The 18,044-nt window shown below is 43.0% G+C and overlaps 2 protein-coding genes across 2 annotated transcripts; both read right to left on the bottom strand.

Annotated features, from left to right (window-relative positions):
• Positions 1–2,654: 2,654 nt before the first annotated feature.
• Positions 2,655–8,183, bottom strand: LOC115761357 (ankyrin repeat and SAM domain-containing protein 1A). The gene is made up of 11 exons (XM_030703104.1): positions 7,307–8,183; positions 6,859–7,174; positions 6,378–6,805; positions 6,079–6,316; positions 4,732–5,698; positions 4,462–4,673; positions 4,101–4,400; positions 3,856–4,039; positions 3,621–3,794; positions 3,433–3,564; positions 2,655–3,378 (listed from the first exon to the last, which is right to left on the bottom strand). The coding sequence occupies exons 1-11, from the start codon at positions 8,181–8,183 to the stop codon at positions 3,229–3,231; spliced, it is 3,978 nt and encodes a 1,325-aa protein (XP_030558964.1). The 3' UTR covers positions 2,655–3,228.
• Positions 8,184–13,706: 5,523 nt separating this feature from the next.
• LOC115761570 (U-actitoxin-Avd3k-like) lies at positions 13,707–14,241 on the bottom strand. The gene is made up of 2 exons (XM_030703356.1): positions 14,147–14,241; positions 13,707–14,080 (listed from the first exon to the last, which is right to left on the bottom strand). Exons 1-2 carry the CDS (start codon positions 14,232–14,234, stop codon positions 13,755–13,757), a joined length of 414 nt encoding a protein of 137 aa, XP_030559216.1. The 5' UTR covers positions 14,235–14,241; the 3' UTR covers positions 13,707–13,754.
• Between the last annotated feature and the right edge of the window lie 3,803 nt (positions 14,242–18,044).

Genomic DNA, 18,044 nt, shown 5'->3' on the forward strand with positions numbered 1-18,044 from the left:
AACAAATACAACTATTTCTAATCAAAACGAATTCAATAATATTCGTTTATATATTGGAAACTATTACAACAAAATATTTCAATATTGGAGTGTTTAAAAACAAGTTGTACGTCTCCTAAAAGGGAGGTGCCTGTTTTGTTTTGGTAAAAATTCACGTTATGGAACTTTCAATGCCATGATTTACAGTTCGCAAATTACATATTCTTAGGCAGAACAGAATATCATCAATAAAATATTTTGAATACAATATTGAATTCGTTTTAACACGCTAAAATCACAGCGAAAGCAACTTTGTTTAATTTAACAGAGCGAGTGTATTGCCGCAACGAAATCACGAATCGCTCGCGTTTCAGTCACTCGCCAGATCCGCATTTCACTGACGAACGGCGATTTTTTGGTACAATTTTCAACAGGCGTGCAGCAATGCAAAAGGCAAGAAAACAACAACCTGCTGCACAGTGCTATAACTTAAATATTCACAATGTGTCAATACACGCGCACGCACGCACATACACACACTCAAGTTCACAAGGGCTGGGCAAACATTGCGCTGCTTGCTCGCATTGGAACAGGCGAACAGCCTTGTCAGCTGCTAGCTGCCAGCTTTTGTTTGCTGCTTTTGTTGTTCTCGCTGTTAAAATGAAAGCTCGCCAAAAGTTTTCGTTGCACACGTATGAAAGTGCTTGCGTGCGTGTGTGTGTGTGTGTGTGAATACAACGGCAAAATGTGCAAGCTTATCTCTCTTTCGTTTGAATGGCAACAATGGCAATGGCAAAGCGTAGAAATTACGGGAAAATGGCGAAATCGAAGAATAAAGTCACGCAATTTCAATTACAAATAAACGCACAGCACTGGCAATGCCAAATGGCAGCTGCTCTCTACATGCTGCAAATTTACTATGGCCAATAATAATACTTGTAATAATGAAATTGTGATAAGCTGTGCGCCACAAATTGCACGCTAGCCAGAGACGCCCGAGACGAGAAATAATTTAAACCGTTAAGCGCAAGATGCGGCAGCATCAAGCAGATGTTGCAGCGTCGTCATTCTGGCTGGTAACAGCAGCTGATGCCCTGCTCCCGCCACCAGCACCACTCCTGTACAATGCTATCGTGTTGCTTGGCAACATTTGACGCACGCCGGCAACTTATTGCTGGCAACATTAGCGACGTGTGTGCGTGTGCCGCGGAGTCAGGGGCAGGGACAGAGTCTGGAGCTGAGGTTGGTGCTGCAGTTGAAGCTGTAGTCGGTGTCCCGACTGAGCTTGCGCTTTGGTGTTTGCCAATTAATATTCGTATGATCAAATGCTTAACGCATTTAGCCTTATAAAAACCAACAAGACGTTTCGCCAAACCGGCTCGCGTCCAACTTGTGTAAATGATCCGCGTTCTGCTCTGATGCTGGGAGCTGGAGACGGTGCTTCAGTTGGCACGTCTGGCAGAGGCCTGTGGGAAAGTGCGCCTTAATTGACATGAGGCGTTTTAAATGCTGCACTGACCTGGTCAGTGGATAAATACTATAAATAATAGATATACAATTGCGGCTTCATTTAATTACATACATATTTATGCATTTATTTAGTATTGATTTGTATAAGGTTTGTTGTTAGTTGTACATATATATGTACACACACATATGTGCGTATTTTCAAAAATGTTTTTTTTCTTGTTTTCATTTTTTGTGTTGTGTTTTAGTATGTTTGGTAAACTTGTTTATGCAATTTGACGAAGACAAATCAGGTTTACAGGTTTCCATTTAGCTTTTTTTCGGTAAACATGTTATATTTTTTGCTATATTTGTTTATGCATAGATCGCTTTTAAATTTCATTAGTTATGCGCTAGCCTGTGTATGCATGTATGTATGTATGTATGTATGTATGTGTATAGTTCTTTGAATGTATGCATTTATATATATATATGTATATATATATATATTTATGTATGTATTCCAAGTGGCATAACAAACTGTTAAACTACGTACAGAAAATGCATAAATATTTTGTTTAATTAGTAGAGTTTTCACATGATTTTTATGGATAGGTACTTCTTGTGAACACTGTTGTACCATAAAGCAGGCTAACATTTAAAGCATTGCACACATCAAGAGAAAGACTTTTGTATTTAAATCATGAATAGGATGTCATTTAAATAATAATTAACTAAAACTTCATGTTAAACAAATGATAACAACAAGGCTTTGCCTCAAATCAGTTTCAAATTAAACAAATTAAAATGCTTTACCTACGCTCCAATAACAACTAAAAGACTAGCTTTACAGATTTTTTCCAATTTTTTAAACCATATCCAAATGCTTCACCCATATTATAATTAGTTTTTAAATGTTTTGCGTATATCTCTTACTTATTTTTTGTATTTTGTAAGCACACTTGCTTATAACTTTTTTGCGTTGTATTTATTTTGATTAGAGTTGTCGTTTAGCATTGTTTTATTTTGTTTAATAAGAGTTTATTTAAAATTATATAACAACGCGCATTGGGATTAGTTATGTATGTATGTATATATATTTATCGCTTGTATATAGCCAATTTGTATTTTTGTTTGCGGGATATGAATTTTCATTGCTTTTATAAGCAGTTCGCTGCGTCAATTGTTTTTATATTTTATTTTTTTTTTGTATACAGCTTTTAACATCAATAAAATTGTTTATGTGCCAATAGTATGTTAATTAATTTATGATTTACTCGATTTAAAGATTAGATATATAGCTAAAATTTGCTAAAACATTATCGCACACAAGTGGGTATTTTTTTTTCTTTAATTAAATGCAATTGCTTTTTAAGAAGATTTTAAAAGTTTGTAAATGCATTATTTTCGTTTCAAATTAAACGAAACAACGATGATATCAGGAAAAATTGTGCGTTCTATTGATCTGGTACTCAGAAGTTTGTAGCTTGACAAAAAAGCTGGAGTTTTCTTGAGTGCAGCTCATTAAAAAAATTTGTGCCATTTGTAAAAAGTCTTTTTGTTCAATGTGTTGTTGTTCTTGTTGGCCATTTAAAAATTAATACCAATTAAATATATAAAATGCTCAAGGACTAGGATCAATTTGAATAGTTGCCACACGATTTCCATCTATAACTTAAACAGCGCACCGTAGTTGGTCAGGCAAAATAGTTTGGCGCAGAGGCTGCGACTGCGGCTGTGAGTGCGATTTGAGCTAGCTGCCAAAGAATGATGTTGGGCCCGGGCGGTGGCCAGCTCCTGGCTCTATTTGCTGCCACCGCCGCAATATTCACCCTGAAGCATGCCATTATCGAGTAGCAGAGCTGGCGTTGTGACAATCCCATCGCGCAGCGCCAGCTGATACGCGACTTCGAAGGCTTGGCCCAGCGTCAGTATTATCTCATTGGCCAGATCCTATAAAATTACGTTTTAGTATAGGCCAAATGGCTTATTTAGGCTGTAACAAACCGTGCTTTGCACCAGGAACACATGACAATAGTGCATATCCTGCTCCTTCGTTATGTAGGCAAAGTGGCGCATATCCTCCGAGTCCTGACAGGCGCAATTGATGTTCTGTATCTCATGCTCGCAGATAACACGCTGGCGAGAACGCAGAGATAAATCGAAGGCACAAAATATATTGCAGCTCTACTTACATTGGTGGCAAGATCAATGAACTCCACGCCGCGGTGACAAATTGCCAGCGACAGCTGTGCGCCCTGCTTATGAACCTCCTCATTTGTTTGCGCGCAGGACGATTTCAGTTTTAGTATAGATTTCTTTGTGGATTCAGTGCCACGTAGTTCTTTCACAACCGTTGAGCCGAGGTACTGGCAAAGGCAATAACCAAATAATTAGATGATGTCGACGTTAACAACGTCATTTACTCACCTGGACCTCGTATTTGATGTGCTCATCAAGCAGAGTTTGCGCCGAATGACACCATTGGGTGGTGCGCATATTGGCCGGCAGGCCCAGCAGCAGCTCGGAGGGTGCGCGTATTTGGAGCGGAGCAGCTGAGTTGGCAGCTGTTGCGGCCTTCTGTGCCGGTGGTGCCGGCGGCGGTGGTGCAGGACTGCGCAATGTAACATTTATTTGATATTGCACATGTTCGAGTTCTGCTCAATAAAACCTACCGATTCTTGCGGTAACCCGTCATGGAATTTCGATGCGGCAAAACAGTTGTGGGTGGCTGTGTGCTGTCCGCTGCTGTGGCAGTTACCGTGGCCTCCTTGTTGCCATTCGTTGTCATTTTGTTTGTTTCGTTGTTTTCGGCCAGCGGGGTTTTGAGCGACTTGGATTCACGCATTTTCCGTATATAGGCCAGGGATTGCAGGATGCGTCTGCGGTGGCCCAATTTATTAATCTCCAGCACCGTTTGCAGCTCCACATCCCAGACACCACAGACACTGTCAATGGTGTTGTACAGATGTTTGCTGCAAGTTTTAAGCCGAGAATTTCTTTAAGTGGAAATGTTAACGCAATGCAAAAACTCACTTGAAGAACTCTAGATACTCGGGCAATGCGATGCTGTTCAGCCATTGCTGCAGCGTGGCCACGCCCAGCTGTTTGTTCTCCTGCTGTGCCTTGAATGGCACCTGCGGCAGAAATTCCGCTTGTGGCAATGTCCCTACGAAAGTCAGCAGCTTTGTTGCATCCCGTTCTGGTATGTGCAGCAGCGGAATGTCTGGCTCCTCAAACACATTACGCTTGGGAAAGGTAACTCATGGCATATCAGTGGAAAAGTTATTCATTTTTCATGCTTACCACAAATTTGTAATTATCGTAGCCGTTCTCAAAGAGTATGCGCTCCAGATGTAACAAGCCCGCGTTGCGCAGCCTTACGGCCAATTCTCGACGCTCCGGCAGCACTTCCAGATCTTCGAAATCCAACTCAATATCATGGGTGGGTGTAATGTTCGTGTTGAGTATGCCGCTTCCAAAGTTTTCAATGATTTCAGAGATTTTCTTGCGTGCCTCCTCGGCATTAAAGGGACTCAACAAATTGAGAGAGTTGCGCGCTATCGACTTTCCGCTGCCTGGGGATTTTGCTGGCGACTTAACAGGTGATTTGACAGGTGATTTGGCAGGTGATTTAGCGGGCGACTTGAGAGTTGATTTCTCAGCCGTGGCATTGCCATTTGCTTCCAGCTTGACTTCAGCATTGGTGGGCGTCGTCGGCGGCTTAACAAACTTTCTCTCGGGCACCAAGGGCTTCGTGGGAATTGGTGGACGCACACGCGGTGGTTGAGTCTGCTCTGCTTGTCCCTTGACCTCCTTGTGTTGTGTGGCGCCTTTGAGTAGCCCAGCAAAGGGTACATCGCTGACAAACTCCTCCACATAGTCCGTGGAGTGCGAGAGACTGTGATCCGAGCAAGAAATACTGGAGCTGAGTGACCCAGACGATGGAGCCGGACAGCGTGGCACCACTGTTACCGTATCATCGTAGTCGTAACCCGGCGTACCTAGTGTTGGCAGCAACTTCGATGGCGATGAGCCCGTCTCGATCATCAGCTGCTGCGCTGCCTGCAACTGGAGCAGCGCCGAACGGCGTTTGTACTCCTGGCTCAGCGGACGGATGCGCTCGTGTATGGTGCGCTCTGCCTGGCTTGAGCTGGGTGGCGGATGATCCGGCGTTGGTGGTTGCTTGTAGTGTGTGGGACTGCTCGGAGTTTGCTGCTTGGGATCACAGTTTTGCTCCCCACCATCCGACTTTTCGGCTACATTAATGGAGCTGTTCCACGGATTATATGCATAATTATAAAATCTGTTTCAAATCGATTCAATGCACATGCATAATAATTTTAAAAAGGACAGACAGCCAGATGGACATGGCTTTATCAACTCGGCTGTTATTACTGATCCATAAAACATATAACAAGAACATTAAACAATTTCTCAAAAACTTAATAGATTAAAGCCAATTAACTGAACTATTATTAAATGATTTTTATTTGTTTGTACTAATAATGGTTAAAAGGTTAACAAAAAAAATTTAAAACACAAGATTAAACCAAATGATTAATTTAGTATTATTAATGATTAGTCAAAACTATAATTATAATTATAATCAATTCATTAACTATGGATATTTTCGTGAAATCGCATACTCACCAGCTGTTTCGATTACGTTTGAGTTTGCGATTGGGATTGTAAGACTTGAGGGTGGCACTCTCACAGGACTTGAGCAGCTCCTTTGACAGTTTGGTTGTGGCGCTGCGTGGGGCCGGAATGGGCCGCTTCATCGAATTGGTGGCATGTCCAGCTGCAGCTGGTGATTCTCCACTTGAATTTGGCACACTAGTCTCACTATTCAGCTCTGAACTGCTGCACTGGCGGTCCAGCATGTCATCTAAGTGCGCAACATTTTAGCTTATTGTCTATATACAAGGTATATTTGCTAGTGTACTCACTGCTGGAGCTTAGGCTTAAGCTGCCGGCCACGGCAGAGCGCGTGCTCTGTCTGGCGCTGGCGTAGAGTCGATCGCTGCGCTGACGCTCGCGCAGCTGTGTCTCATCGAAGCTCATGCCGCCGACGCTGCCGTGGCTCTGATGCGAATAGGGACTATCGTTGGCTGGTGGGCGTCTCCGTGCCTGCTGGCCTTGACCCTGACTGGAGGGTGAACTATAGCTAAACTGCTGACCTGGGCCAGCGTGCGTAGGTGAAACAGAGAGATTGCGTCGCGGCGGCTTCTTGGGCGGTCCGCTCGGTGCAAATTTGCTCATTTGCAAGGGCTGTGTACCACCGCCAGTGGAGCAGCGTGAACGCGGCGACACGGAAGCCGGCTCAAAGCTGCTCAGCGAGGATGAGGGACTGACACTGAAGCCACCGACCATGTCGCTGTGAGCAGAAATGTGAGTCAAGTCAATAGGCAAATTAAATGTGCGGCTCACCTTTGTATGTGCAGTGGCGAGTGCGCGTTGAGATCCTGGTAGAATTTGTCCTCTGGCTGCAGTGCACTATCTAGAGATTTGCCGCCATTGTAGTGGCCTCCATTGCCGGCACTTAGCCGCTGTTTGCTGTAACCGGACTGTTGCATAGAGTGCGAGTGGTTAAGCAAGTGGTTGTTGGAATTGAAATGATAGTGATTGTGGCTGTTATGCGGCTGCGGCTGTTTAGCGCTCTGGCCACGCCCAGTTGTCGGTGGACCCACATGCTGGCGATAGATAACCTCGTCGACCTCATCTGTATCCATTTGATGGCGAAAGTCTGACAAATATAGGTTTGATATACTTAGTCTGATGATATCAGTAACATATTATGTATATATAAGGATAGTGTGTGCCGCAATATGACATCAGAGCCAGCGTAAAGTTGCTTAACTATATTACGTATACGTACTATTAATCACTGCAATTATGTGCTTGGTCACATGCGGCGGAAATTCACGCAGTATATCCAGTGCTGTACGTCCCTCATTATCCGTGGCCGACAAATCAATGCCAGCGCGTAGCAAAGTTCGCACCACATTCTCCTTGCCGCACAGCGCCGCCTCGTGCAGGGCTGTGCCCGAGGGCGTCAATAGATTGACACAGACGCCGGCAGCGAGCAGCACATCGACAACGCTCTTGTGGCCATTACGACTGGCCAGATGGAGGCAGGTGTGCGGAAATATATTACGTGTGGGCGACGATGGTGATGAGGGCGAAGGTGCTCCACCCTCCACCGCCGCCGTGCTCAGATGTGAAATCAGTTCGGGATGCGCACGAATGAGCATTTGTACTGCCTGCAGGCGTCCGTACTGAGCAGCTAGATCCAGTGGCGTCTCGCCGCGTGAGTTACGCATATTGGGATCTGCATCGTGGGAAAGCAACAGAGCCAAAGCACCAGTATGTCCATGCTGGGCGGCACAGTGCAGTGGCGTCTCCTGCTCAATGGTCTGCAGATTAGCATTGGCCGGCCGATAGGGCTGCGTTAGCAGCAGCCGCACAATGTCCGTCTCGCCAGCCCAAGCGGCCAAGTGAAGCGGCGAAGAGCCTCTGGAGTCGGGCAAATTGGTTGACGCCTCATGTGCCAGCAGCAGTCTCACAATATCCTCATGCCCATTGAGGCAGGCATGATGCAGCGCTGAGTAGCCGCCGCTGTCCTGCACATTGACGCCAGTGCGTCGCAGGCTTGCCAGTGGCCCGGCACGTTTACCCTTCTGGGAGAGCACCTTCTCGATGTGGCTGATATTGCCATTGCGCGCCGCCTCCAGAAACTCCTGATCCTTGCCCATTTCCTGTGCGTGCAAATAACGTGCCTGCCTGCAAATTAATGGCCATTAATGGACTTTCTCAAGTGGTCGCACATCGTTTTAATCGCTTTCAGAAATCAGCGCCCGGTCACAGCGCTGAGTTGATTTACTGAAAATGAATTATGACTGTGAAGTGCACTTCATTAAAACTGCGGAGCTGCGGGCTTTGTGGCTTTTTAGCTTTTAGCTCGAGTCTGGCCTTTTAGCTCTAATGACTTTCCTTGTGCTGCCCCAGCCCGGTAATGCCTGTCTAAGGACTGCCATTACGAAAAAAATAATATAGCACAATAAGACATACCGCACAGGGCCCCTGGAGCATTCATGTGGTACTGCATGCCCTCGGAGCCTGCCAGCTGCTCGGCTGATGAAGTGCTTTTCATGCGTTGAAATATCTTTGAGTATATTTGATGCGTCCCGTTAGGGCCACACACAGTGGCAAAAATTCGAAATGTCGCACCGCAAAACTGTCTTTCAGTATGTAAATAAAAAATATATAATTTTTTTGTTTATTTTCCCACTGAATAAAATTCAAATCTAATGTACAAATTATGCAAAAATGCACGCACATAAACTTTCTAATTATTTGGGTACAATGAAAAATATATTGAGTCAATATTAAGACCCTATAAACATTTTAAAATTATCAACATTGTCTTTGACAATGGTGAAATCATTGAAATCTTTAATACAAAGTAAGAGTCGAAAATGTTGCTGAATAAATACGTATTCAATTTCAATATATATGCCCTTCGAAATTTGTTGAACTTGTGTGAAATTTTAACCATTGTACTCTGGCTGTCTTTTGATATCGCCCTATGGGGAGCCAGAAATTGAAAGCACGCTGCCTGCCAGTCTGTCACATCGGCTTCAATGAGATAAATACAACACTGCAACAGATAATCACCTGCTTACACACGCTCTGCCCTACACATATACACACACATACAGACGCGCACCCTGCACACTCACACTCACACACCCACGCACACTCACATATACTTTTATTATGCTACTATAAAATTCAACGCAAGGTAGGTTAGGCACGTCCCATCGACAAAATGAGAGAGAGGTGCGAGAGAGCTTTTCAGAGTGTGTTGCTCCAGAGAGTATTCCTGCAGACTCTGACTGGGGTCCTGCCGCGCCCACCATCCAAAGGGCTGACTCCGCCCTCCACTTACAACTCCATACGCAACTGTGTGTTTTTTTTTGTCAGCGAGCTCAGAGGCGTGCCATGTGTAGTGGTTGTGGGCGATGAGTATGGGGGAATGGGCCAGCGCTGGGCTGTTAGTCCATGCAAATAAAGCCAAATACAAAAGCAACGGAAATTGAAGCCCATTATAAACGAGTCAACAATGTCAGAGTAGTAGCAGCAACAACAACAACAACAGCCATGTCAATTGGCTGCTAGCTTATGAATTTATAGTGGCTCCCATAATTGGGTCAAAGGATATTGACCCGTACGCAACCCACTGGATATAAGGCAGTTGGCAAATAGCCAGACACTATTGTGTACATATGGGAAAGTTCGCTTAATTTCCCAGACGACAGTTTGTCTGGGGCGCACTTCCGCCCCTCTCAACCAATTTGTTTAAATTTGATCTGCGGCCATTAATGAGAATTACTGTGGAAAACAAATTCCAACTATGTTTGTTATTGGCATATTTGCTGCTGCACTCAAAAGGCGTGTACTTCCATGTACACACACACACGCACCCCAATCAGGCACTTGACTGCTATGTGTACATACACACACACACACACACACACACACACACACACACGCGCACACACACATCACGTACACATACACACATTTATGGCTACTTCACAGATACATTTTCTGGCTGCACTATGCTCAAGTGAGCTATTCGCTTAGCTACCTTTTGCGATTAGTTTATTAAGTTGTGTACACTATGCATATATGTATATAGCTGGGATGTGTAACTTTTCACTTCCGTTCGTTTGTGTATTCACGTCTTCTTTAATTTAATAAATTTCATTTCATTGGCTTGCCGCGCCGTCTGCGTCTCCAGCACATTTCCATTTACGAAATGAGTTTGCTACGCCCGCGTTTGGCTCCGACCGCGCACTGACGACACTGACGACTCTGACGACTCAGCCTGGCGTGCTGATGGTGACTCTGACTCTGCCAGTGTCTGGGTCTGGGTTCCGTAAGAATTTCTGCTACATTTTTCACACACAATGCGCTCTCCGTGCTTCGTGCTCCGTGTTCCGCGCTCTGTGACTCCATGCGCCGTGCACTATGCTCTTGTGCAATGTACGCGTAGTATCTGTATCTGCTGCGAGACGGCAGCGCAGCAGTGCCAATGAAAGTTGTGGATACAATACAGTACAATAGTTTTAGATATGCTATGCTTTGCTCAGCGCTTTCACTTGATTGTTTTGCTTTGGCTGTCGCCGCAGTCGCTGCTCCATGCGGGCCAAAGAGCGACAGAGAGTCGGAGCTGAGCGCCGAGCGCTGAGAATAAATATATTATTTCTGTTTATTTACACGATAGTATGCTTTTGTTTACGTATTCTGATGTGCAAAACTGACAGGCATCAGAGAGCAAGTTAGAAACAGAGAGGGTGACAGAGAGATTGAGAGAGACGGAGAGAGAGCGAGAGAGAGCGGCCATATCAGCGACAGAGTGTGTCACCAGCGGGTAAGAGTGGGGGATGGGAGCGAGTGCGGAGCAGCGACGATAGTAAAAATAGTATTGTTTAGTTGTCATCATGAAGAAAGAATGTGGCAAAGGGAACGCCTAAGTTGCCACATAAATGCATTCTCCAGATATTTTCATGCATACGATCATATATCATATGTCAATCTTATAAATAAATAGAAAATCTAGTAATCCTTTGTTGACTTTGTGTATGTAAATTTTCAAAATTACCGTTTTCGTATACAAGCTGTTCAATTAATTTTTAAATATTAAATGTATAACTCATTAGTTCGGGTACCAAACCACACTAATAAATGTAAAATTTAAAAATAAATATTGATAAATATTTTTATACAAGATTAATGATTTGGCTGGCTCAGCTCTTCGATGTTTTCTATCCTATGTATCTATATGTATCTATCTATATGTATTGGAGAAAAAATATTTAAATTGTAATTTATGAAAAGCACAAAGAATCAGCCAGCTAACCAAGTGAAAAATCGTATATAAAAATAAAAATAGGTCACTAAATCCCAAACATTTTTAAAGATAAAATACTTATGTATATTCTGATGACGTAAATTATCACTATTTTGTGCAGTTTTATTTGTTTTGATATCCAAAAATAACCGAACCGATCAGTTTGTAGAGTCAGGAAATAGATCAATACTAATGACTTTTAATAAAATAAAATCTCGCACAAAAAATTATAATTATTAAATTATGACTGTGCTGTAATTTTTGATTGATTGTCTCTTTGGAATTAATTTCCAACTAAAATAATAAAAATGTTAACTATTAAATCCCTTTTATTAATTTCGAATTTTCTAACTCAAATATTGTAAAAAAAAGGTACTAAAATCTATTTTATTATTTATTTATTTTTTTGTATTACGCGGTATTCCAGGGTAAGAGAGCTTCATGTTTCTTGTATCATAACAATTTGGATTTTTTACTCAATCCGTGCTTTAAGTGCAGCATTGCTCAGCTTAAGTTTGTTATCAATGCGCGCGCGCTCGCATCCGCACTCTCTGCAATCGCACTCGCTCTCTCTTTTCTTTCTCTTTCACTCTCTAACTCGCGCTCCGGCTCGCTCATCACACATGCGCCGTGTTGAGCCAAACAGACAAGTGAGTAAAGCTTTCTTATCAACCTAGTGCTTGGGGCATTGTGTTTTTTATATGGGGGCGTGTGAAGCTTTTGAAACAGCTGTTCGATAAGAGACGCTATTTAACCCTTAGATGGCCCTCTAAATGCTATTGTTGTCGCTATTGTGCAACTGTATTGGGCATAATTTATGGCTCGCTTGACTGGCAACGTGACTCACTTGTGGCGCTGTTTGACCAGCGCCGCTGTGGGCGGACACATATGGCTTTGTTGTGGCATGCCCCGCTCACAAACACACCAAGCAACAACAAATAAGCAAACAAACAAAATCGACAGACAGAGGTGGCATAGGGAAAAACATAGCAAAACAGACAAGCGGCTAACACCTACGACTGCGACCCACCGCACGGGTATTCATATTTGAGTGCCACAAATGCCACAAATATGTGTAATTGACTTGAAAATGCGCCGAGCAAATCAATCCAAGACCAAACTTTTGCCCCGACCACAGACCAGAACAGGCCCAGGCACTGGCACTGGCACAGGCACAGCTAGAGCCTGCAGTTCGACCCCAAGTGCAGCGCGTGAACTCATTCTCATTCCTGGCCAGCAGTGTGCGCTGTGTGATTGATGAATGTTGCATATTTTGGACGCAGCGGGACGTCGCTGCCGCCGCCGCTGGCTGCCTCCATTGTGTGGCATTAATGAGACATTGGCCATTTGTTTGCCTGACAATGAACTGGACGCTTGCTTTATAAAAATTGCCAGTTGCATTCAATGACGTTTCAACATTTTAATATGCTCTGCGCCCGTGTGGTAATTGCCAATCGAAATTTGCATGCACAAATCGCTGAGCTCGTAAAATTTTATAGAAATTGTAACACATCTAGCCGAGTGCGGCAATTAGAGGCGCATTATGTGGGCTCGACTTGAAACTTAGATTTAGTATCTCTGATAGGTGTATATAGCTGTACATCCAGCTTAGCTGTGCCCAGCTTCAAGACGGCGGTTCTATTTATTACCATAAATAATTGTCAAAGCCAGAAAAGTCAACTGATATACAGTCGCTGCTTGGCCCAGCATGGCCTGCCCTGGCCTGGTACTCGTATTTATTTCAGCATACGGCACACTTAAAAGGCATCAAGCCGACGACGACGACGACGACTGTGGCACACCCCTGACGTCATGTTTGTCAGTGGGTGCAGCAGCCACAACAGCAGCAGCAGCGGCAACAACAACAATAACCCATTGCTTATGCCCTGCATTGCTTGTAATAAAGTCATTAGAATGTGCGATACGATTCTGGCTCATAAGTCGGCATTCGATCGCACAGTTTGGGGCGTTAATGGTTTAGTTCCGCTGCATTCGCTACGCAACTTGTTGTTGTCTGATATTGTTGTTGTGGCTGGGGGCTGTGTCTACACATAAAACAACATCCGCAAACATAAACAAATTCCGCATTTGCTGTCATAGTATAATATGCTTATTAATATTTAAATATAACTGCCTTGAGCTGCACCAATTGTTTATTACACTTCATTGATTGTTAATTTGCATTACCATTAACTTAAAATTTAGCCTTAATATAATAATATAAGTATGTGTGTCATTTTGTAGTTTACTACTCTTTAACTGTTCCCAGGCATGATTAATAGCATCCTTAATTTTCTCATCTTTTAAGCGTTGATTATTTTTGTTTTGTTTTAATTATTATTGTTTTTATTTTTGTTCATTTTGGTTTTCATAGTTTCAATTTTTGTGCATTTCTTTTTGTTTTTCATTATTGATATCCATAATTTTGATAATCGTCATCCGTAACGTAAGTTACGTCAGTATTTTTATCATAATTATCATTAGTATCTGTATATTCAACGTCTGGAAATGTTATATCTGTCTGATCGTCTGTGTATTCATAATCTTCATATTCATCCACGGATACAATTTTCTTGCAAGCATGCCGACATTCTACCTCTGAACCGAAACGGTTTGGATTTCCGCCACAGCCACTGTAAAAGAATTTAGAGCATTGTCTGGCAAAGGCATCGTAGCCAAACATTTCATGTTTGCCCTTACATGGACCTGGATTAACGCGGAACAAACACTTCACTGTATAACAGATGGGATGACATTATATATAATAAGATTATTCGCTAAAAAATAGACCTGACTCACAATTCTTTACAAAAGGTTCCCTTGTGTATCCCAGGCTTGAAACTTCTACAACCAAGCCAAACGCAAGGAAATAAAGCACAAACTTCATGGTTTCAGCTATAATTGGTAACTGAACTGGGATGCAAACTTAGCTAGATGAACATGTTCAGTTAGTTATTAACTAAAGTAAAAATGTGTTTAAATATTACTTAACAATCAGCTTTCGCTATGGCATGTGGCATTTTGTTTATTTTAACCAGCTGATTCAAAATTAGTCTGACTCTCACAGAATGTCGCTCGATAAACGAGGCACTGTTAAGTTCGCTGGCTTTGAAGATTGAGTGGCCAATCTGACAGGAAGGGAGCAATCACTTGCCAACATGTTGCCAGTCAAATGTTGCCAACGCTGCACAGTGGTTTAAGCATCAATTAAAAATAAGTTATCGACTCAGAAAAAATTGGAATTTCTCTTCAAAAAGCTATATTGCACGAATATAAAATAACAGGTTGTTAAAGTATATCTGTTAATATTTGTTTGAATTGTTTTATTTAGATTATTGCGATGCACTGTGCAAAGGATTTGCTGCTTTGGCCGACTCGTCATTGTCGCACGACTCACGACGGTGATAAATAATCATCAGTCCAAAGAGCTCTGACTGTGTACGAGTCCAAGTGGAGCCATAGTTAGAGTGGAGCAGGTTCAGAGCTCGGTTGCCCTCTATGTGTTTCTAATTAAGCTTCGGCAATTGCAGGTACTCGTAATTGCATAAGGAGTAACGGCACTTTCTGCTCCTGTGTCTATTGACGGCTGCTCTTGGCCAGGTTAAGCTTCTCGTTATTATCGCCATCGCTGGCTCGTTTTGGCCAGCTCATTGCCCAGACGGCCGATAGCAACAGTTGGCAATGACATTTCAATGCATTTATGATGTTTATCTTGGGCGAGCGGGCCATGCAAAGTGCTCCTCAGTACTTTCGATAAATTGAGCACGTTTTCTAAGGCAGGGCCTTTATCAAAACAACTTCATCATCATCATCAACAGTAGAACCAGCAGTAGCTTATTGATCTTCTGGCCAGGTTTGTCAGCCTGATTTTTGGCTCGCTTAATTGGCCTCTGATGGCCATTTGGCTTGGGCCCAAAATCAGTTTTTAATGAAAAACCACACAAAAGACGCCGCACACAGCTGCTGAAAACTGGCGTGCCTTAGATCCTCTACTCATAATTCATTTGGATCGTTGTCTGTTGCACAGATTTATTTTGGGCTAACTCGATTACCATACAATTAGAGCATTGCTGCATTTTATAAAATAGTTATTCTGAAAAATACACATGTATATGTATACGTATTTGATATGTAAATATTTGTTGCATTATGCAAATGCAAGGTGCTTTAAATCGAAGGTATGAGCCCAGTATGAGCTGCATAACTAAATATAGGCATACGTTTAAGTAAGCATATACAACTTAAGACATGGTCGCCAGATTTTTGTATATATATATATAATTTTTTTTTTTGGAAAGTTTTTCTATAAGCACAAAGTTTACTGCTACACAGTGAGCATGCTGACCGTTAAGTGCCATTAAACAGGCGACTGCTGCTGCGGCTCAGACTGTGGCTGAGGCAGTGGCAGTGGCATTGTTGTTGTTGTTGTTGTTGTTGTTGCAGTCGCTTTTGCTATTGCAGTGGTCCCGCTTTCTAAGAGAAGAAGAAAATGAAGCAGGTGCGCAATTGTCAATTTTCTTGCTGGCTGCTAGAGAAATATAGAGAGACACAACAAAAACAATGAACAACAAGCCAAGAAGCTGCCTATGAGCCAACGAAGTTTCTATACACTTTAAGTCGTGAAGAAGAATATAATTCTGGATACTTAACTTCTGAAGAAAAAGCCGAAAATAAATTCGCATTTATATTTTACAGCTTTTTCGTAGACTTAGTATAGCTGTAGTACAGAGAGCTGCAATAGATGCGTCTAACCGTGTTACCCTTCTTTATTAGGGTATTTCTATATCTGATTGTTTTCTGCACAGGTTTTTATCAGTCGCATATCGGCTTGACATAGACATAGTAAGTAGCTTTTGTTGCCTGTTGTCAGTTGCTGTTGCTGCCGCCGCTGCTGCTGCTGCTGCTGCTGTTGCAGCGACTGGCCAGCCCGTTGTGACTGTGATTATTATGATTGTCCAGTCAAGCATGGACGATGGCTATGCCTAGGCCAATGCCGATACCGATGCTTATACCGATGTCTGTACCGATGCTGTATGTCGATGTCGATTGCTGCTGGCCACAATATCGCTAAGATTTATGGCCTTTTTCCAAGCAAGATTTGGCAGCGGCGCTTGTTCTACGAGCTGTTGCCCATAGATATCTTTATATAGGTGTATAGCATACTTTATTTATATGTTTGTATGTCTGTTCATCCATATAGCATGCAATAATAACTATAATTTGCCTGATTTATGATTTGGTTTTGTGACATCAATTTGGCGTGCGGTCAGCCGGCCAGGCCAACGACCAAGTTTGCAGCTTTATTTTTTTTTTTTTAATTTGTAGCTGCGACTTAAAGATATTGTTAAGTTTTGCTTCAGCTTGATATAACTGAAGATAAATTGGAAAAAGTATGAGCAGTAGTTCATAAAACAGCTTGCTTCTTTCAAGATATGTTTCTTATGTGAAATTAAGTTTAATTTCGTTCTGATAAAATGTGTTCTTATAAGATTCAAATAGTTTTCGAATCCTAATCAACGAGTTGGCAATATATGAAATTGTTAACAGTCTTTTGCGCTAACTCTCTGACAATTACGATTATTTTTATCCATTTCTTTTATTGGAAAGAAAACATTTGGTATTCCCTTTCTACTATACCAGTCCCTGTCAACTTTAACTGCAACAGAAAACTTTACGCACAAAAAAAATGCCATAAAACTATCAAATATAATTGTCTATGTCATGTGTTTGTTGCTTGAGAAGCCGTGCCTATTCTCTCTCCTCGTCCAGTTAATGCTCGTTATCGCAATGTCAACGATAAATTCCGTAGATCATAATTTATGTGTATGGGCGCTTACAGGTCTGATGCAGTTCACGGGCATTTGATGGGGCCGAGACCAGGCAGCAATAGTCGCCCATAATGTCGGGCAAATCTGCTGGCAGACATCTGGTGTGGCCATTACCACTGTCTGATGTCACATAAAGTGGGCAAACTAATTTCCGCTGTATGCTAATTAAAAGTGCCAACGGCATGACTGCCAATGGGCAAATTGCAGCCAGTTGCTGTCCTTAGCAAATAGGGGAGCAAAACAAGTGCCTGATCGAAGTTCTAGGAAGTGCAGCCGGCGGCACATGCTGCGCCTGGCTGGGCCATGCCCAACCAAGCAGCCAGCCATTTCGTTATGGTTTAAATGAGCAATTTAACAAGCAGACAGCCTGAGCTCCAAGCGGCTGCCGCTGCCGCTGCTGCTGCTGCATGTGGAGTAAGAGATCAAAGATAGAAATCTCGGCAAGAAGCGGCAGACAGTGGCAAACAGGCACACGGCGTTGCCGGCTTGGGCAGCTGAGTCGGCTCTGTTGGTTAGGGTTATTGCTTGTTGTTGTTGTCGACTTAATAGCGGCGCTTGGCGCTGTTGTTACCACTGCTGCTGCTGTTGCTGCTGCTGCTGCACTTGAAATTGAATCTGAAGGAAAATCGTGCACATTCTGAGGCGACACCGAGATGCGGAAACGGCAGCACAACAAGCACAGAAGCCGTTAGTTAAACTGCTGCCACTGCCGGAGGCCGGCGGCCAGCGTCTAAGTGCAGCTGCATCCCGATCGATGTTGCCTCGAACCCTGCCCTTGTCGCCTGTCATAAAGGCAGCCCGGTTTCTTTTTTTGAGGCATATTAATTATTTTTTCGGGCTTTTGTCGTTGCTGTCGTTGTAGTTGTTGC

The sequence above is a fragment of the Drosophila novamexicana genome, unplaced genomic scaffold, assembly GCF_003285875.2.
Source record: "Drosophila novamexicana strain 15010-1031.04,08,12 unplaced genomic scaffold, DnovRS2.1 tig00000485-arrow-pilon, whole genome shotgun sequence".
Taxonomy (NCBI): domain Eukaryota; kingdom Metazoa; phylum Arthropoda; class Insecta; order Diptera; family Drosophilidae; genus Drosophila; species Drosophila novamexicana.